The sequence below is a fragment of the Oxyura jamaicensis genome, chromosome 14, assembly GCF_011077185.1.
Source record: "Oxyura jamaicensis isolate SHBP4307 breed ruddy duck chromosome 14, BPBGC_Ojam_1.0, whole genome shotgun sequence".
NCBI lineage: Eukaryota > Metazoa > Chordata > Aves > Anseriformes > Anatidae > Oxyura > Oxyura jamaicensis.
In genome coordinates, this window is record NC_048906.1 from 15,076,979 (window position 1) to 15,098,911 (window position 21,933).

General features: G+C 40.1%; 1 protein-coding gene across 14 annotated transcripts in view; it reads right to left on the reverse strand.

Annotated features, from left to right (window-relative positions):
• RBFOX1 (RNA binding fox-1 homolog 1) overlaps positions 1 to 21,933 on the reverse strand; it is an 814,571-nt gene that overhangs the window by 616,260 nt on the left and 176,378 nt on the right. The window contains exon 2 of one of the 14 annotated variants that reach the window (XM_035339118.1): positions 3,754 to 3,760. The exons of 12 other annotated variants lie outside the window; for them this stretch is intronic. In XM_035339118.1, the coding sequence (XP_035195009.1) occupies positions 3,754 to 3,760 (7 nt within the window). Of the gene's footprint in view, positions 1 to 3,753; positions 3,761 to 18,524; positions 18,561 to 21,933 lie in introns of those variants that run through there. One more of the 14 variants, XM_035339116.1, reaches the window with a different exon arrangement.

The following is a 21,933-nucleotide window of genomic DNA, read 5'->3' on the forward strand; positions in this document are numbered from 1 at the left end:
GGGTGAGGACCACCACGGTGGCACCTGTTAAAGACCACGGCCAACCCACACACAGGGACCCTGAGAAGAAATTGGGGAGGACAGGCAACGTGCCACCCTTGAAGGGCAACTGCCAGGCCATGAACAGGGACTGGCTGAAACAGCGGGTGCAGCCTGTGCAGGTGCCACCCACAGAGAACGATGTCCTGGCCATGGACGTGGACTCTCCAGGAGGTGACATCCAGCCAAGGCAGGTGAGGCCACCTCCAGAAAGGCTGGCAAGGCCTCACCACAATGCCAGGCACGCAAGGAATCACTGCTCACACTGTTCCTGGAGGCCCTGGCATGACACGGAGCCTCAGGCTGGGCCCAGCTCCTTGCCCATGGCTCAGCACCCCGACAGCAGGCAGACGATGGAGCCACCAAGATGGGTGTCCCGCAGCTGGAGGAAGTGCAGACGGCGTAGCGCAGCCGGCCTGCGTTCGTCTCCGGGCCGCCACTAAAGAACTGTGACCTTCCAGTGGTGTTTGAGGCCTCCTTCCCCGTCCCTCACTGCACCCCCATGCAGTCCTGGAGACTGCGCAGGGGGCATCTCTGCTGCACGCCGCCCTCAGGGAGAGCAGCGGAGGGAGCCCGGCTGCCTTGGGGCTGTTGCACCAGCCCGTCACACGACAGCTGAGGCCTCGGGCTCAGGGGTCTGCAGGAGGAGGCCCAGGCAGCTGATGGGGGCTTGCCGTGAGAAGAGGCAGCCCCCGGTCTCTTCTCACAGAGCCCACCTCTGCCTCCCCCCAGCCCGCTACCTCAACCTTGCCACAGAAATCCCATCCATGGGGTCGGGCAAGCCTTGAGAAAACAGAGAGAGAAGTCCAGGAACCCTGATGGGATTCCTCCATGAGTGCGGAGGGAGCTGGCTGATGCCCCCACTCTCGTGCCCCCACTCTCTGCAAGGCCACTCTCGTGAATCATTGCATACAAACAAGTGATGCACAATGCAATTGCTCACCACCCCCTGACCGATGCCCAGCCTATCCCCCAGCAGCCGGTCCCCCCACCCCAGCCCCCCCACATTAATTGTTCAGCATGACCCCAGATGGTACGGAATACCCCTTTGGCCAGGTGGGGTCAGCTGTCCTGGGTCTGTCCCCTCCCAGCTCCTGCTGCACCCCCAGCCTGCCCGCTGGCAGGACACAGCGAGGAGCTGAAAAGTCCTTGGCTTGGTGTAAGCACTGCTCTCCAACAACTAAAACATCAGCGTGGTATCAACACAATTCTCCTCCTAATTCCAAAACAAAGCACCCTACCAGCTGCTAGGAGGACAATTAACTCTATCCTATTCGAAACCAGGACATGTATCTACCAGTGCTTCAGGAGTTCAAATGTTTCTTCAGCACAACAGAGCTGTGTGGCTGGAGGAAGGCAACGAGATTCCTGTGGTGCACGTCCTCCATTGGCTCTCTGAAGAAATCTGCATCTTTAAGGCATGAACAATTAGGCAGCTTCACTGCAATGAATCCATGTTGAAGGCATCTAAAAAGGTCCTCCCCAGGATGAGTGGAAAAAAGAATAAAATAAAAACAGCACTGGCAATTTGTGACCAAGGAGTGACCCAGAACGGAGAGCGAAAAGCCTGATAGCAGAACACGTAAAGCTGGCCACTGGCAGGAATGCCAGAGGCAGAATGACTCCGTGTCAGAGAGCGAAGTTCCTCTTGCAGATGAGATAAGAAAGGCCACAGCAGTGTCCTGAAGGGATCAAGGAATGCCAGTGCTCTGGGAGCACACTGAGGCAGCAGAGCCAGTGCTGGGCGATGAACCCAGTGGGGGACTGACACTCCCGGGGTCCCTGCTAGTGTTACTGGATGTAAGGAATTGACTCATCCTGCACCTTTGTGGCCTCCTGGTCAAACTGCTTATGCAGTAGGACTCTCTCCAATGCATTGCTCTTTCAATCTCTTATATTTAAGCACAACTGTGTATCTAATTCACCTCAAGGCATACAATAAAAATTCCCCAACACATGCAGACTTCTGAGAACACCCCATTTTTTAAATATATCAAAATTAAATGATGTGTAAGGTTGTTTTAATAGCGACTCATAAATTCTTTATGTCTACTCTACTAATTTCACAAGCTTGAGATTCAGCGCCCTGTAAAAGATCTGTTATTTTCAGCACTTAAAAGGTTAGCTCCTGGATCTTAAAGCAATTTTTCTGTATCTATTCCTCTGATTCAGTAAAGTAGGTCAGTGTCGCCTCAATGCCTTCCTTTGATTCTACCATCTTGTCTTTTATTTAATTACTGTGTAGTGGAATGATTCTCACTGCTGTCAGTGCAGATTACCTCATACTAGGCTGTCTGCAGTAAAATGAACCAGAATTAGTATTTTCAGTGGAAACTGAAATAACAGAAATCCCTGTTTTACAAGTAGCATTCCCTTCCTTAGCAAACACACAGTTTTTCTGTGATTCTTATTTATATCAGGTTTGCATGTCAGTTATATTTGGTATGAAATACCATCTTTAAATGAAGTATTTTTCCTAATACCATTATGACTTGCTACAACACTATATCATTTTCCTTTACTACAGGAAATATGTAATTATAAATAGCAAGAAAAAGCTGCTGGAAAAGCCATCTTTTTGCTCACTGAACTCAAACCATTTTTCTATTACAGTTACAGAATTCCAACTATATTAGTTTGTTCCAAAACACTGCGTCAATTCGTGTACATCTTCTGAACACAAAGGGCTACTGGATTGTTGCTCAAGATCTGTAATATAATAATGTAATTACAATTAATTTTTAACATCATGACATTTGAACTGTGATACAACTCTATTACTGTCACTAGTACATGAAATACATTGAAATGTATCTCTAGTGGAAGCTTAAGTCTCTGTGCGTACTAAGCACCTAGTTACAGAGCTGCCTGGAAAATACGAAGATGTACGTCACCTGAATACTGGTCATGCGGTGTAAGGTGACTGTAATACAAGACTGATATTGAGGGAGTATTGCCACTCTACTTTTTGGAGATACCACACAGCACCCACTGTACTGCCTCAACTCTTCTAAAGCCACCTCTGCCCTCAGAAGCTTTTACAGCTCGGAGAACTGTAAAATCGGATCTCTTCACCTTGCTGCTTGTTCAGGCAGAAAACAAGACGACTTTCTCATAAGGCTCCTCTGCTCCTGTTTCCTTCTCCCTTTCCCCACCTTACTTCTCCCCTTTGTCCTCATTCCCAGCTACCTATATTACTATTGCTTTAAGTTTATCAAAATAGAACAAAGTACTTTACAAATTGGTTCAACAACATAATGATACTGAATACCTTTGTGACCTTAGCCTTAAATATATTTCTGAGAAATTTCTGTCAACGTGTGTCATTAAAATAAAAATGTGTTAAGGTTCTCTTAACAAAATGCATTATACTTGACATACAGAAAATGACTAAAATTGATGTCATGTTTTTCCAGAGCAGAGGTGCTTTAATTTGGAAATACATTAAAGTAAGCTTATGAGAGTCCTGGAGATTGATAGAACAGGTACACACTACACTGACAATGCTTCCCTGGGGAGGTTTTACTCGAGTGGGTAGCCGAGCTCCACCACAACTGCTCTCTCACTCCCCCTCCTCAAAGGGAAGTCCACCGTGGTCTCCTCCATGGGCTGCAGCTCCACTGTGCTACCCCATGGGCTGCAGGGGGACAGCCTGCTCCACCAGGGGCCTCTCCACAGGCCACGCAGGAGCTTTAGCTCTGGCACCTGGAGCACCTCTCCCCTTCCTTCTTCACTGGCCCTAGTGTATGCAAGGCTGTTTCTCACTCCTCTCACTCTCCCAGCTGCTGTATCCCACAGTTTTTTTTTTTTTTCTTCCTTTCTTAAACATGCTCTCACAGGGGCAGAAACAACATCGTTTATTGGCTCGGCTCTGGTCAGCAACAAGGCCCTTATCTAGCATGGGGCAGCTTCTGGATTCTTCTTGCAGAAGCCACCCCTATGGCCCCCGCTACCAGAACCTTGCCACATGAACCCACTACATTCCCACAGCTGAATTTGGTAAATTAAACTGAAGGGTAAGAGGGCAGCTTGGCTCTTGTGGTGGTTTTACCGTGCTAGGCAGCTGAACACCACAACCGCTCTCTCACTCCCCCTCCTCAGACGAGGAGGGGAAGAAATAAAAGAAAGAACAACTCACGGGTTGAGATAAGGATAACTTAATTAAGTGGAAAAAAAAAATATTAAGGAACTATTATTATTAATTAAACAAATCAACTAAAGGGAAAAAATAGAAAGGGGAAAAGGGAGGGGGAAAGGGAATAACAAAACAAAACAAGTAAAGGCCATGTGGAAGGGCAGAGGAAAGAAATTCCTCTCTACTTCCCACAAATGAGGGATGCTTGACCACGTCCTTGAAGCAGGGCCTCAACACACGTAGCCAGTATTCGGGAAGAGGACAGAAGTTTTCACAACGAGAGCCCACCCCTCCCCTCTTCTTCCTTTTTCCACTTTTATTGCTGCGTGTGACCCCACATGGCATGGAATATCCCTTTGGTTAGTTTAGGTCAGCTGCCATGGGGATGTCCCCTCCCCATCACTCGCCCACCCCCAGCCTGTTGGCTTTTGGGGGCTTGGAGGGAGTCCTGATGCGGTGCCAGCACTGCTCAGCAGCAGACACAACACTGCTGTGATACCAGTGCTGCTCGAGCTACCCGTGCAGAGCACAGCACTGGATGGGCTGCTGCAGGGAAAGATAACTACATCCCAGCCAGACTCAGCACAGCTCCTTGGCCCATTTTTATCCTGGCCTTTATCTGAGAATAACAGTGATGATAATTTGAAGAAAATACAAGGTACTTCTGCATGCAGGCATTTTTGAAATGGTGACCCAGAAAGCAACCGTTCCAATTTTACTTACTAAGCTATAATATACAACCATGAACATTAAAATATTTGGAATTATTCAAAATTATTTGGAAAAATTGTATGCTTCCTAAGCAAATCGGCATTTCTACTGTATTTTTGCCACTGGAAACAAAAAGAAATAATTCTAGAAACAAAGACAAATGCATGAAACTCTAGGAGATCAAATTCATTTAATAAGGTATCACCTCATGGGAAACTGAAAATCAACGGTGAAACAGTCTCCCCGTTAATTTATATTATTTGACTAGATAATGTGATGTTCAAATCTGGGACACAATTTAAACTGGGACAGGTAGTCATTATTTAACCTAGTTTCTGTAAATTCATGTTAGACATTTTGTTGTGTTTTGTTTTTTTTTGTTTTCCCTAACGGCAAATATTCTATGACCTGACACAAGATACAGACAAAACATATTTTGAAAAATACAGTATTCTTTTCTTCTTTGTATTATCAAGTACTACAGTGAAAGCTTTCATATGAAAAAACATGAATGGGAAAGTAATATCTAGAAGGGGTTTTCAGGAGTGTATTATTATGCTTATATAGCCAGAGCCACAAAAAGACTAAGGTATTGAAAATTAAGAAGCACAAAAAGATAAGCTTTGCTATTAATACCTTGCTGGAAACAGAAGTTAATATTTAAAAGAAATTTGCGACTAACTAAAGAGTTTACAGAAAAAAAAAAAAAAAAATCCTCTGCCAATGTGATACAACAGGCTACAGCACCTGAGCCAAGAAAAGGTGATGCTAATAATCAGCATCATAATCAAAACCTGCTTCCACCGAGGTGAAAATTCTAACATGAAATTCTAACTCACCTGTTGTTAAAGAGAACATGACCAGGATTTGGCCACAAATTTACTCATACAGTTTCATACAAGCTAGGTCCTGTTTTACAACAGCTACATTGCACACAACATTGACCACTACATTGCCTTTTGGTAGACCTGAACTTCCTTGGGCAGCCTTTATGCAACCCCACTCACAACAGGACCCTGCGCTTTCTCTCTCTTGGAACCCTAACCCTAATCACTACCCTAAGCCCACACTAACCCCACCTAAGTCTCCCTAATCAAACAAATAGAATGAAAATAATTTTTAACTGAACTGTTTTTTATTTTTATTTTTTCTTGACCAGTTTATTCTAAATCTAAACTGCTATGGGTTGGGCATTTAGGGAAATCACTTTTAATTTTGCAGCAGGTCAGCACTGCATTTCTTTTGCATATATGTGCCTTGAAATAAGTCCTTGAGTCAATATCATCGAACAAAAAAACAGAGGAAAGCCATCTTTATCATACTGTCATCAGTTCAACATGTGTTTACACTCTTTTTTCCCCTAAAATTACCACTTCTTAAACTTAATATCAGATTGAAAAAAAGAAGGGAAAGATGTCACATTTACAATGAGGAAGTCACGATGTAAAATGATAGTTAATGTTTTTTAAAACAAAAGAATCCAGAGGAAATCTTTCAAATAGGGTGCTGGAGACAAGTACAATAAGGCACACTTTGAATCCAGTTCACGGTGACAGAAATCAGTAAGACAGGCACTGACAGCACACAAAAACAATACTGTGCTATAGGAAACATTTTGACAAAAACCAGGTTTCATATGTAGTTTAAAATAATCAGCAAAAATGTATTAGGCATCTGATTAAGTGGCCCTGCAGGACCACTGGCCACATGGATGAAAAGAATTCAGCAAAACAATCAATAAGGGAGTCTCACCCAATACAGTGGAAAATGCTGGACACTTGCAAAGGAAACTCTCCTACCACACAGCAAGTAGCTACCCTGATCTGCTTCCCCACATGAGCATTGCCATATGCCAGGATCCCAAAAAATCAGTGGGGAGCACGTAGGGATTAATCTTGTTAAAATATTAATATGACAACTTTTTCCCATCTTATATTTCACAAGTAATGCAAGCAACCCCATATCTCTTTCAGTAGTTTTCTGCTGAAAGGATGAATTTCATTGTAAATTTATCTTCAACAGTTCTTGCATAAATTTATCCAGTGGCAACAACTCAACTGCAACGTTATGTTAAAATGACTTTCCATTTATAATAAAATCTCCACTCAACTTCATACTTATATGATGGCAAATACTGCTAAAAACAGTCTAAAAGTCTTAGATTTTATGATGCATTAGTATTAACACTGAATGGAACCCCAAAAGAATTTAAATTCAGCACATTAAATTACAGTCTTACCCATCTAACCAGGATGCAATCATTTTCCTGTTTGTTTATTCATTTTGTACTTTTCAAAGGACATGGCTTCCACGAGCACATTTCAATGGGATGTGATGAGACTACGATATGCAGTTACTGCAGAATCGCTTGTTTAGAAGGCTGACATTTGTAGTGTACTCAGAACCAAGCAATATATGAGAATCAGAAACTAAATGAATTCTATAATTCGGTAATTAAAAAAAAAAAAAATAATCCTCTACTAATTTTATTTTTTAAAATAAAATACACAATGGCAGTTATCATATAATAAATTCTACAACACAGAAGTATTTAAATGCACCTGCTCTCTCTCTGTAGGTTAATCTAAAAGAGAGCCTGTTAAATTTTGAGCCACTCTGAAAATGCAGCTTACAGCGAGTAACAGGTATATTTCTCTTTTACAGCACAAGTTCTTTCAACATCTCTTTGAATTACTATTAACACTTTATAGTTCTGGTATGATCTGTTTTCATTTTCACACATTTACTTAGATTGACTGAGATCTATGTGATTTTCATTCAGCACTTTTCACCTGTTTATCATCATCATCAGAGAATGAGGCAGACCATGTAGTTAGACAATATCTGTTTATTCTGAAAAGATACACTTGAACAACAAACAGTATTTCTTTAACCACTTTTGTTTAGAATGAGAAATATCTTTTTTGTATGTGTGCATGCAGGAATTGTGATAACTACCTGAAGAAATGATAACAATAATGCAGTACTACAAAGGAAATTATTACCCTAAATTATTAAAGAAAGGAACCATATATCACTAGTCCTCTGATATAAATAAGTTCTCCGACTTCAGTAAAATTAGAAATTTGAGAGAGAATTTCCAAAACAAGATGTTTCAATTCTCACAAATATGTAACCTAGTTATGAACAATGAGATTTTGTTGAAAAAACACTTCATTTCATTTGTGGGCTTTGTATTGTTTGTTTTATATGTGTGTGCAGCTCAGATGCTTAAACAAATTCCCTATATTCCACCTAAATATAGGCTATAAATAGCATGACATTTCTTACAAAATAGAAAACTCAAAAACTTACATTATTGTCAAGTAAAAACTTCAGTATTTACAACATAGGTTTTGGTGGAGTGAATGAAAAACATTGGACCAATCTATTTCATACTCAATCAAGTTTTCTGTTAGTATGAAACCTTAAAAGCCATGATTCATCATCACAAACAAGGAATAAAAGAGACACTGCCTTTTAATTTAAATTAAATATTCACCAAAGATGTCTAAAAACATGCTAAAACATTATTGAAATATGGCTGTTGAGCTTCTGCAGTGCCTATATTTATAACCCCTATTCCTGATTTACCTTTAATTAAAACAAACAAAAAAAGCTAGGTCTTCACTTTTTACTGCTTTAGAGAATTTTTGTTTCTGCCTGCTTTTTTCTTTTTAAATTATAGTGATTTCTAAGTCTTCCATGATCACAGCTCATGTTCTTCATAATCTGTTTCTTTTTAAAACAATGTTTGGTCCTATCTCTGTCTCTAGCTGCATACACAGCAAGAACTAATCCATACAAATAAATAGTTTCATGAAAAAGGCTTTTTCAATCACAAAATGAATCAAACCTACTAGCCTGTAAGTTCTAAAAATCTACGCTTAGATTTTTAGATATATCTGTATAATAACCTTGATTTAGTAAATAAACTGATTCTTTCCAATGTAGTTTAAAAAGCAGCCATACTGATCAGCTTACTGGTCTGCAAGCATTCTTCTAACAAGTAGCACTGTAACAGCTCCTGTTTTGGAAGTAGCAAGAAAAAAATATAAATCAGATGATTATTACAGCCGTTAGTGAGGCTGCTTCACACAACGCCTCAAGTTCCCCCAATGCCTCACTGCAAATGTTGGCCAGGTGTTTGACACTTCAGTTTTACTTCTGATGAGAAAAATGCTTACATCTGTAAGAATGAACAAACAGCAACAGACATCATCTACAATTGAAGATTTCCTCTTTCTTTATTGCATCTTGCTACAATATGGTTTAATTTTGGATATATTAAAAAAAAATGAGTAAGAAGAAAATATTTCTTGCTATTAAAATTAGCTGAGACAGCATTTCTTCACTAAGAGTCAACACAGAAAAAAAAAAGGGGGGGTGGGAAGTAGGAAGAAAAAAACCTTGTTTGTATTAGTTAATCTGCTTGAAATATTTATGATTTTACTTTGGTTCCTATCCTATGACTTTTTTTTTTTTCTTCAAACTAGCTATGATTGCAGAGGGAAAATTACCAGTCACAGAGGTATTATAATCTCTCTGTAGAAGATGCACAATACTCAAATGCACACACTGGAATAAATCATGTGGGGGCTGCTCTTAGAAGCCATACTTCTCTTCTGCTTTTGTTTATCCAGATGTTTTATTAACAGCCACCATCCTTTTACTTGCTTCACACCCACATAACAGACAGAATGTTACTGGACCTTCTGCTGGCTTCCCTGCAGCCCCTGCATTTTTCCCCTCTCCTTAATTGCAGTTTCCCTTAAATCGTGGACCACATGTGCCACAGTGAGAGACTTGACCTTTTTCACTTTGTAGTGTACAGTTCTACAGAAAAAGAATAAACTGCTTATTTTACAGGCAAAAGCCTGGTTTATAAGCAGGTGCAAGCAGACATGAACCTTGCCATGGATTCAAACTGCCTAGATCATTGCTTGAATGCAGTATGCAGACCAATGCAATCCATTTTGCTGGAAATGGAAATTAATTTAGCTAATTTACCATAAAGTAGTTTTTATTTCTGAAAAGAAAGATTGGTATGGATATGACAGTTTCAGTTCTGAAGCTTTGGTGACTATAGCGATCACATGTCTTTTCAAATATGCATCATAAACCAGCAAAAAGAAAACAAACAAACAGAAAAAACCATAAGGATGTCCAGTGGAGTCTTTTTGACTCAAATATAGCCATGACATCGATGTGTATGTATTTGTTTGCGTGTCTGTGTGTGTGTGCCTGCATAAGAAATGTTATTCTTGGAAAGCGTATGACAAATGACAAGTAAGGACCCAATTTTTCTTGAATTAAAATGACTGGTTTATTTCCATACAGGCAGCTAACTCAAATTTATAAACCTCTAGAATCTTGAACATTTCTGAAAACAACACAATGATAAACATTTTGTACTTGCCTCCACTATTTACTTCTCTCTTGCAAAGCCGCTCTTCAGTTTAAGGGTAGCCTGCTTGATCCTCCAAAAAGGGCCTTTGACACTATCACAGTTAACATGGATTCATCTAATTATTAGGAGAATATGGCATCACTGCACAATAATCCCTGACAAACTGATCGTTATTAGGTGTTAACATCTACTTGGTTAACTAATTGCCTTTAGAGAAAAGGGTTTGTGGGAAGAGAAACACTGTAAGGAAAAGTCATAGCTATTAACAGCCATAAGGTTTGGTTTGGGAAGTGCTATTGCTATTATAAAGCCCCCAGAATATTACTACTTGTGATTCTTGAGGAAGAAACACCACGGCTTGGCAAACCTGGCTTTCTGTGTTAGGAATACCTTGTGTTAAAAATAATTATCTACCGTTAAGAAAGAGCACGCTTCACCAATTAGTGTGAAGAATGCATCGCATTGCATTTATACCATTTGGTATGTGATAGCTTTCCTAAGATTCTAGGAGAAATAACCACATTATATACACTGCAGAGACTGGAAAAACAAGATTTAAGTATACTTTGCTATACGTAACTGATTAATATATTCATATACATCTTTTGTGAGCTTTCAGTGTCGCCCATTTTAATGCCATGTACCCCATATGCATGCACCTTCTACTGAAAACTCTTTCAGCAATGCCATCAGGCTACTCACACTCAATCAAGCATTGCTTGCTTCTAGTAGAAAAACAAAAGGAACACTTGAGAATCTGGTCACAAGAACCAAACATGAGGCAATAAATGGGTACTAGGGCAAAGGCTGAACTTCCAAACTTCAGCTGGCACACACAGGTTCAGCACATCTCACCCTGCCAAGGAGGTGCTTGCTGGATCTTCACATTCAGACAGCAGCTGCCCATACCTCTGAGGTTTTTCAGAATCCCCTGGATGCACGTGAATTTTAGCATGATTATCAAACATAAGATACTGATAAGAACTATACTTAAAGCACATTTTTTTACTGTAAGTGGACATGTCTGCCTTAGCCACATCTATTCATTACTGATATACTTCTTGCCTCCATTCAGAGCCTCATTATTCTTACACAGACACTACAGGTTTCAGTTTGCCCACCCATAGTTTCTCTATTCATTTCAAATGAAAGAGCAATTTTGAAGAATGCCAGAACTACTGATCTGCCTTTCTTTGGGGGGCTTTCACATGTTCAAACTCCCCTGCTTCAAAAAGTACAAAGTCTGGCAATTTGATTCTTCTGCACTACACTGCAAAAAGATAGCAACCTGAAGAACTAACACACAAGAAAGGAAAAAAGAGAGATGGAATTCGTACGTGTGGAAGGAGTATGGAAATAAATCCAGACTACCAAGAAAAGAGATAAAAAGCATAGAAATATCAAGGTGGGCAAGAAGAGAGAGCACGAGTTATTTTAGACATGAACAATGCAAATGTGAGAAAGCTTTGAGAGAATAATACATACATTATAAAATAAAGGATAATATATAAAATATAGGATAATGTATGTATTTAGAAAGGATTTTATATATACGTATATATATATAAACCCATAGAAGTTGGCCTTGTCAAAAAGGAGGCTGGAGGTGTCTGCATTACATTTTGCATCCAGGGTTATTATTGCTGTTGAGCTCCTCATTATTCCATGCAAGGGAAAGCAGTGACAGCATAAATTTATATAGCTCTAAAGGTAGACAGCCACCAGAAGGACAATGTCTACATAAAAAACACTGGGGAAAATGAAAGGTACTTAAAAAATAACGTATCTGCTGTTAGTTGTGAGTTATACAGTTAAAGTCCTACAGTTTCAGCATCACATGAGCAGGATTACAATACCCAGTTACTATGTGTAGTCTTACAGAGGTGGCTCTTTTGTTTTCCTCAGCAGTTCACTGTTTGCTCACTGCAGAGGTGAATCTGAGGATAGAGAGGGGTGTGCCAAAATAATTGGCTTTTCAGCAGAAGGGAGGAGGACACTGAGCTCTAATCCCTGGTGGAAGGGGGAGAGGGAAGAGAAGTCACCAGCTGCAGAACTGCCCTGTCCAGAGGGCAGCCCAGCTCATGGCAGTGGGATTCAAGCTATCAGCTCAGAAACCCTACAGATATTTTAACAAGAGGTGTAGAACTGGGTCATATGGCATCCAGGACATCTGTTCCAAAGTGACATGATTCGAGGAGGGCTACAACAGAAGAACTAACATTTGTCTTCTTTGGGCCACTACTGGTCTTCTGATCAAATATTCTGCATCTGTTAAGATTTACAGGCAAAGGAAGATCCATTCTCACTATGTCTAGCACACATATGAGTCACCCAAAACATGAAGCATTACTAATTACTCACTGTGTTTGATTTAGAGCTAGAGATGACAACAAACAATAACAGAGAGGGAGTTTTTGCACTCTGAAAAAGTGTCAAAGAAGGAGAATGAAAAGAAAAAAATAAAAATAATTAAAAATAAAATAATAATAATAAAAAAACATTCCAGCCAAACGAATTGTTAGTGTCTCACTGTGCAGATGTGGCAAATCCCTCGTACAGGCACTGTGCCTGCAAAAATCCCTGCTAAGCCTGAAGGGAACAGAGAAGAGCCACTTGCCTAAAGCAGATGGAGCCCACATCAGATGGGCATCTGTGGCCTGGCTGGGAAGCCTGACTTACTTCTTCACTCTCTTAACACTCATGTGGAGGGACAGTGGTGAGAACCTGCCTGGAAAGCAGTGAGGAACCAGGACGAGTTAAATTATTTTGAGGCTTATTCATGCTAAATCGTTTGAATACTTTCTTTAATCTCCCACACCAGAAATGCTTACAACTATATAGTTAAAAGCTCCAACTTTTAGTGTAATGTATTGATTTTGCAGATGACTCTGCATAGTATCACTCTGAGTTAACAAATAATTTTGTCAATTCATTAACATAAGAAGAATCTTTCAAGTACCCTGGAGATCCTGAGTGAATGGCAAGTTTTTAGATGGCCAAATGCATTTCTCAGTTGCTCAATATAATTAAACTTTGCACACTTGAAGCAAAAATGGAAAATAAAATCTCTCCTGAGCTTCATGCTGTCCTTTCATGCCAATGCTGACTTAACATGTAATATATCATCAAAGCCACATTACACTGATGATACAGAATTTATGAAGGATGTCCTGTGTCTTATTAAATAGAAAGTTGAAAGCTTTAGGGGAGAGCAGTAGAGAGGAGGACAGTAACAATGCCTTCACATTTCTAGAGACTGAGAAAATAGGTCTTTATTTTCTACTTTTTAAGGGGAAAATAGAGAACTTTTAGAAAATATGTATGTAAATGAAGTTATCTGAGTTTCACCGTAAAGACCTACTAAAACAAAAGTAGATGAAGCGATAAAGTTAGTTGCAGGCTTTTTTGCTATAAAATTCACCTTCATGAAATGTGAAACTTCTACCTATGTCGAAAAAAAATGCCAAAGACGCTTCATTTTTCTTTAATCAAAAATATTTTTTTTCTAATTTTACTTTTAGGCCTCTGAAATGGGTTTTTGTTGCTGTTATTATTTTTGGTTGGTTGGTTTTGTTTTGACTTTTTTTTTTTTTCTTAGAAAAGAAGATACAACTGTTTAGACAGGACCTGGCTGGTGAGATGCATGCTTCACAAATTTATTACCACAGCTATTAATTTATACATCCCCTGAAATAAAACAGTCTTTCAATAGTTGTTTATAAATGTGAATCCTATCAATATAAATACCAGGAAAACATATTAGCTCTTTTTTGCCTTTATCTTTTCTCTTATGTGAGTTCTGGCCAAAATGACATGTTTTTGTTTGTATCTATTTAGTCCCTTCCTCTAATTAGCCATATGTTTCTGCATTTCAAACAAGTGAATCATAAATGATACTTCAATAACAGTTTTATGTATACACACAAAGAGATTCCTGCTTACCATAGCATTTTAAAAGTATCACACTTTCATCAGCATAGTGCCAAAAGAACAGTAAGTACCTGCTGAGGGAGAAAGGTAAATACCATGTCAAATATTTAAGCACCTGAATGCTATATTTGATTTGTTTTGAAACAAAATTGCCTGTCTTTTCATTGAAAAGACAACTCACATACCTGGTGCTCGAGAGGAAATGATATAAACAATGGAGCCATTCCACTGTAGTTGTACTGGTTCTTGTTTTTCCCAAATTGCATCCCTGAATCCTCTCAGCAGACCACTGTTTCCAGCTAACACTTCATATATATCATCATATACTACGATACTTCTTGCAAGAGGTTCAAGGACTGAAATCTTTGTTCAGCAGCATTACAAATGCCTTCAATGTGTAACCATGTAATTTATAATATTTGTGCCTGCTTTCCCAGTCAGGCTTTCTCTTAGTATTGGGTATTGCCCAGCTTCTGATCTGAGATGTCGAATTGACACTGTGAGAACTCTGGAAAAACAAACATATGGACATCTCAGACTGAAAACTTTCAATGAAAGCAGCATGTGACTCCTGGGGATGTTAAACACTTCTTAAAATGCAAGGGATTTCTAATCCTGTGAATTTTGTTGGAAATGTGCCAAATTCAAACCTCACCACAAAAACTATTCCTTCATGCATCACCTTCATGCAGGTGATGTTTAAAGGTTCCACAATTGGAAATTGAATGTCATTATTAAAATTTAATTCTATTAGCTCCAGGAGGTGATGGGAACATTGCATGGAAGAGAAAAAAGGAGGTGGTACTTCTGATGTTAAGTACTTGAGTGAGAATTAAAAAATTCAGGAGCAGGAAAGGTTAATTAAGAGCTTAGTCAATATGACTAAAAAGACCAACTAACCTGGAATTAGGATAGAACAAGAAGAAATGAAATTCTCTGCTTCTTATCCCAGGGACAGCTCTACATTTGCTGTAGGTATCTGGCCAGCAAACAAGACAGATCAGAACAGAGCAGCAATACCACTGTAATGTTACAAAGGTGAACCTTAAGGCTAAATTTGTGCTTACACTGAGTACATGGTCATGATTTGAAGCCCCTGAACTTCACGTTACTGTCCATGCATGTTCTGGTCCTGCAGCACTATGGTGTGGTTCACTGCTGGGCAGGAGATGCGCACATACAACATGCTCCAGGCAACGTGCTGGTCTTCTGCCAGCTCACCAAAGTGCTCCAAACAAGCAGGAGCCCCGACTGTAACATTCTGGCGTTCTCTTCTCTAGGAAAATCTGGCTGCCAGTGTGAAGCTAGTTTTCAAGAAAATCTGTCAAAGAGGAAAATTTCTATTCCCACCCTGAGACATATGTCCCTCTGCTAAGCTGTGTAGTGCTTCCAGATTCCACTGTCACAGAACACGATTACTGTACTAAACAAAGCATAAACAATTCTTTCCGTAAGATTTTATTATGCATATCCCTTGATCAAAATTGTGCTGAAGATCACTCCAAATATTTATTATTTAGTATCATATAAAAATACATTAAAGTTGAAAGCCTTCCATATTTCCTTCAGTATCCAATGGGAAATGACAATATATATTTTTTTTTCAGACACAAACATTTCCTCTGTAATAGACAACAGAAATACCATTTACAATTTTCAGTTGTATCAATTGTCCAAAACCAGAATCAATACAGGAGAAATAAAATTACCATATACATAGAATATTTTGGTATAAAGGCTGGTGAGTCTTACTCAAAAAATTTCATACATGCAAACTTTCTCAAGAATTCTGAACATTGGTCACCCAAGAAAAATATCAAATACCTCCCATTGCCATATCAGCACTATGACTGCCAATAACCTTCCCATTCAGTACACAATTTATATCTAATTTATGCAAAATACAAGTATATAATTTACACTTTTTTTCCCCAGTCTAGGTAGTGTCCAGATAAGAGCTGTAATAACAAAGATGAGATGCTGCAAAAACCATGCAAAAACAAGATCATGCAAGGCAACTGCTTTCAGTTAGTGGTACACAAGATGTAAATGACAGTATATTGATGCCCATTTCTATAACATTGCTTACACAACTGTTCTGCTACATGGATTTTACTGTTTTCCTTTCCAGTATCTTCACACCCTTAATGTTATTTCTCAATAGATTTTCACTGCTAAAAATGCTTAATTTGGCTTTTTTCCCTCCCATGACTGACGTTATGCATGACCTTGAATTGAATGCCATTGTAGCAAGCTGTCTCTCACTGTGGGAGTTCTCTTCTTTATAGTGCTTGAGCACAGTATCTTTGATTTGGTAAAGCAGCACTTGAACAGTTTAAGCAGCACTCAGTAATTTTCTGCAGCCACAAAGGTTTATAGTTTGTCCAACGTTCAGCAGGAACAGCAGTATTTTACACACACATAATATCCTTTTAAGAGAGCACTTTTCAAAGTGCTTTGAAAACACTGAGCTTCACAACACCCTGGAAGGTGACTACAGAGGGCACAGGTGATGCTGCAACTGCCTGTGGGGGCAGGACTTGGCAGGTATTTAAGAGTAAAAACAATATATTCGGTTGAAATTACAGTGAGCTTCACAGTTTAAAATACTTTTTTTTTTTTTTTTTTTTTTTTTTTTCCCTCCATAGGGAGCTCCTTCATGCTATGTTCAGACAACTCACTGGCAACAGTACCAATACATGACTATTTTCCTCATGGAACCACAGCAAGGTGTGCCAAAACCCTAGCAGAAGATGGTCTGACTAGATGCCTTCCATAACTCAGTGGAAACACCTACAGCTCAAAATCTAACCCTAGCTCAGTGCAATTTCCAAATAAAAGAAATCACATTAAACCTATGAAATTGTCCATAATTTTGGTGAATTCTCCAGTACCTTTTATTTGAATGTACTCATCAAATTCAGATGAAGGCTGCTTTGCAAAAGAACATGAAACAATTGTACTTCTTGCATCAGAAACATTTAACAGGATGCCAAGTATAACGGCAGCATACATACAATGAAAATGACTGAACAAACAGTGATGAAAAAAATGTTTCCTTTTCCTATGTTTTCTGCTATGCAGTGGTTATAATTCAGAAGTAAATCAACCAGACAAAAAATAAATCAGTAAGAATTGCAGGACTGTCTGCGTACACCTGTCTTCAGTCATTTCATTACTTGCATTTACATTGCTACCAAACTTGGCAATCTATCAACTGTCTGTGCTCTTGGAAGCCAAGCTAAGAAGCGACAGAAGTAACCCAACAGTGTCAGGCAATTGTCTTCCTGTGGCAACTGCTGCTTGCATTAGTTCCATTAGGTGGGGGACATCCATACTCTCTGTTCTTTCTAATGCCTGGCCTTGTCAGGATTCCCCTGCACTGCATGCTCTGTGCTGTGACAGAGGCTCTTTCTGCAGTATCATTTCCCCTCGGTCCACCTTTTTCTTCTCCCTTTTCAGTTTTCCAGTCTTCCCACTTCCCCTGCACTAGGGTCCTGCATGCCTTCTTTCCCAGTCAAGCATTCTCCTCATTGCCATGTTGTCTCTTAAAATTCTTCTTCACAAACCATAATCACAGAATCATAAAACAGCCCAGGTTGGAAGGGGCCTTTAAAGACCACCAGGTACAACCTTTGATGGGAAAAGGGAGCCCAGGTAAGATTACCTAGCGTCCTTTACAGAACAGCCAGTGACGGAGACCCTACCATGTCCCTGGGGAGGTTGTTCCAGTGATTGGTTCTCACTGTAAAAAACATTCCTTATATTAAGATGAAACCTCCCTTGGAGCAGCTTGCACCCATTGCCCCTTGACTTGGGTTCTCTGTGAACAGAGAGCCTCCATCCCCTTTTGTAGCAACACTGTATGCACTGAAATACTGTGACAAGGTCTCCCCTGAGCCTTCTCTTCTGCAGAGAGAAAAGACCTAATTCCTTCAGTCCTTCCTCATAGGAAAGGCAGGTTCAACAGCTCACTGATCATCTTTTTTTTTGGATTGTGGGGACCAGAACTGGACTTACTCCTCCAGGTGCAACCTGACAAGCGCCGAGTAGAGCTGTCTCTCTCTCTACACTAGTAATGCCCCTGCAGATACAGCCCAGGATCTAATTTACCCTTGTTGCCACAGCGGGGCACTACTGACTCAGGTTCAACTTGTCTACCAGCACTCCCAGGTCTCAGCCACAAATATCCTAACCTGTACTGGGCTCTTCCGTTAACGTCATCCCAGGTGCAGGACCTTGGACTTGTCCTTGTGAAACTTCATACAGTTCTTGCCAAGCAAAAAAGGTAAATATTACCTTTTCTCCTCTTCTCCCCATTCCAGTCTCCTAACATTCTCCTTCCAAGTTTAACCTTATTCATTTCTGAGTTTCCAGTCTTCCCATAACACAAACCTACAGGATGATACCAGAGTCTTCAAGAACACAAATAAAAGTCATAATTAATAACTAGTAGAATAACCCGTTTACAGCTCACTACATTTAGCTATTGCAACCCAGCAAGCATATGCAAAGAATTACGTCTACTATGTAACTGGGTAAAGTAAACTTGCACTTTATAGAGTGCTGTGCACAGGTAATTTCCACTCCAGCCCTCCTACACAAGGTGACCGATGCCATAGCACTAAGTTGCTGTGAACTGGGATTCTGCCCTGTTTCCCAGGTTTTAGTGCACATACAACTCCTTGCCTGGAGTGGAGATGAATCCACTGTGGAGCTCCACGTGCCATCACTCCATCAGTCTGTGATTGCTATCCACTTTCAGTAGGGGATAGATGTTACTCTGGTTACTTGGCAAACTGAACTCCATAAGAGGAAAAGGTAAGGGCAAGACAGGGCGTTATTATCCTAAGGGATTTGAATGGGTGTCACCAAGATGTTGGTCAGTTGCAATACTGATTCAAGTTCTAAGCAGGTGGAAGCGTAATGCTGTACTCAAGTCTCATTTTTGCATATTTCTTGGTTAAATACAGGCAAAAGACAAGTTTTTAAAAAAGACTCCCCCAAAAACAACCAGCCAGACAAACAGAAAACCCCAGCACCTGTCATTCCCACAGCATTAGGGATCAGAAATGCTTAACTTCTGAATTATCATTTACGGAGCTCCACAAAGTGTATGCTGTTCGGTAGTTGATTAATAGGTGGAAAAAAAAAAAAAAAAAAAATAACAGAGGTGAATCTGTGTAGTAATTTAACTTTTTTTTTTTTTTTTTTTTTTTTTTTTACTTTCCAAAAGTATTCAGAGGGAGCTAAAATAACCAACTCTCTGATATTTTGTATGCTCTAGAAGTCACTGGGGGATGGTAGAACACACCCAGCAGAAGGAAAATAATCTTAAATGGCCAACTACAAAGGTCTTTTCCTTAAACACTAAAAACTCTATTGAGGGTGAAGCTTTTCAAAAAATAATCACAATGAAGAGAACTTTCTTGCAAGTTTTCCATGTATTTATATTTTAAAACGAGTATTTCGAGGGATAGATGAGACTCACATAAAATACTTTAAAAAATAATAATAATAAAAAAAATCCTGGCCTTCAGAATGTGGGACACTTAAAAAGTTAAGCAAATTATGCATCATAGGAGCCACAGTAGACAAATTAATTTGCACAGGTTATCTACCTTGTAACAGCTCCACAGATTTTCATCGCTTGCAATGCATGAAAGGTTTGCTCCAGTCAACCTTCTCCCTTGTCTCCCTTCCCTGCATTATGCCAGTTTATTCCGTTATATAGGTCACATTTTCATGGAGAAAAGACCCATATCTTTTTATGATATTTCAGGCCATAGATGTGAAGCTTTGACAGCTGTACCAATCCTGTGACAATTTAATTTCCTGGCAAAGTCGTTAAATAGATCAGCTTTGTAAATGACATAAGACACTTTGATATTAAAAAACTCTTGATAGAGTGATCTAGGACCACTGATTTTCAGGAAGCATCTGCTGTGTACAGTTTTCTACTGTAGTCAAACATGCTTGTTTTCCAATATTTGAGAAGCACACATGCTTCTTTGTTCATGCACTTTGTTCAGTAATGAAGTCAACCTTTCCTTAGTGAGACTGAATAACCTTCTGAGTAGAAGTAATAATACCTACCAAGTATTAATTTTGCAAGGGAGATTTTTAAGTGTTAAAGATCGTTGTAGCATGCCTTCAGATTACAAGATCACTTGAAAAAAAAGTTTCAAGACTATAATTAAAATTGGTGGCTTGGATGAGAAAACAGAGGACAAAACCCATAGATTCAAGAGATTTATTAACTTTCTAACAACCCACCACCAATAAAACATTGAACATTTGTTTATCTAACTGCAAAATTCCTATTACAAAACAATGAACATTGCTCAGGAAATTGATGACCTTGAATTTGAGTAACGAGTTTTTCCCATTCTGTTTCTAACTCTGAATATGTGTGTTAGGTTTCGTGGTGAATATGGATCTTAATGTTTCAAGTAACTTTTAGAAACTGCCTAATTTCAATTTATTTAATTTAAGGCTTGCATACATTTAGATGCTGCCTGATGGTTGCTTATTAGGTAAGCTGTAAGCTTTGAATTGTTAAGCAGAAAGTTCTACTGAAATAAGTATTGAGGAAGGAGGAAAATATTAAATCTGTAATACGTATACTGGAAAAATATTTCCCAGGCAATGCTTTCTCAAAAGGCATAGAATATACAGATGGTCTGCTTCCACCTACTTTGTGTACTTCCAGATGCTGGATATTTTCACTTAATTGACAATCTGCTAACCTGCTTTAGCATTCTTACAGAATCCGAAGAGTGGTGTCCAGATGCATGAATGTATGTGTTTCTCTTACGGGCCTTGAATGATTACGATTTTATGGAAACTAAATGTTGGTGAGATTCCTGGAGTAATACCACATCCACACACCCCAAGCACAAGAATTAACACACTAGTGTGGACCAAATCTCCATTTATACCTTCTCCAGTAGGGGTAGAAGGTGTCTATCCTGGGCAGCCATGCAACGAATGACTCCCACAGCAAGGAGTAGCCAAACATCTAATACTAGCATATCTAATACTAATACCTCTAGTAGCCTAACATCTGATGCTAAACTGGGAGGAGCTGTTGATTCTGTTGAGGGTGGAAAGGCCTTGCAGAGAGATCTGGACAGGTTGGAGAGCTGGGCAATCACCAACCGCATGAAGTTTAACAAGAGCAAGTGCCGGGTCCTGCACCTGGGACGGGGCAACCCTGGCTGTACGTACAGGCTGGGCGACGAGACGCTGGAGAGCAGCCCTGCAGAGAGGGATCTGGGGGTTGTGGTTGACAGCAAGTTGAATATGAGCCAGCAGTGTGCCCTGGCAGCCAGGAGGGCCAACCATACCCTGGGGTGCATCATGCACGACATTGCTAGTCGGTCGAGGGAAGGGATTGTCCCGCTCTGCTCTGCACTGGTGCGGCCTCACCTCGAGCACTGTGTGCAGTCCTGGGCACCACAGCACAAAAAGGACGTGAAACTGTTGGAGAGTGTCCAGAGGAGGGCGATGGAGATGGTGAAGGGCCTAGAGGGGAAGACCTATGAGGAGCGACTGAGGTCACTGGGCCTGTTCAGCCTGGAGAAGAGGAGGCTGAGGGGAGACCTCGTCGCGGCCTGCAGCTTCCTCATGAGGGGGAGTGGAGGGGCAAGCACCAATCTCTTCTCTCTGGTGACCAGCGGTAGGACCCGAGGGAATGGTATCAAGC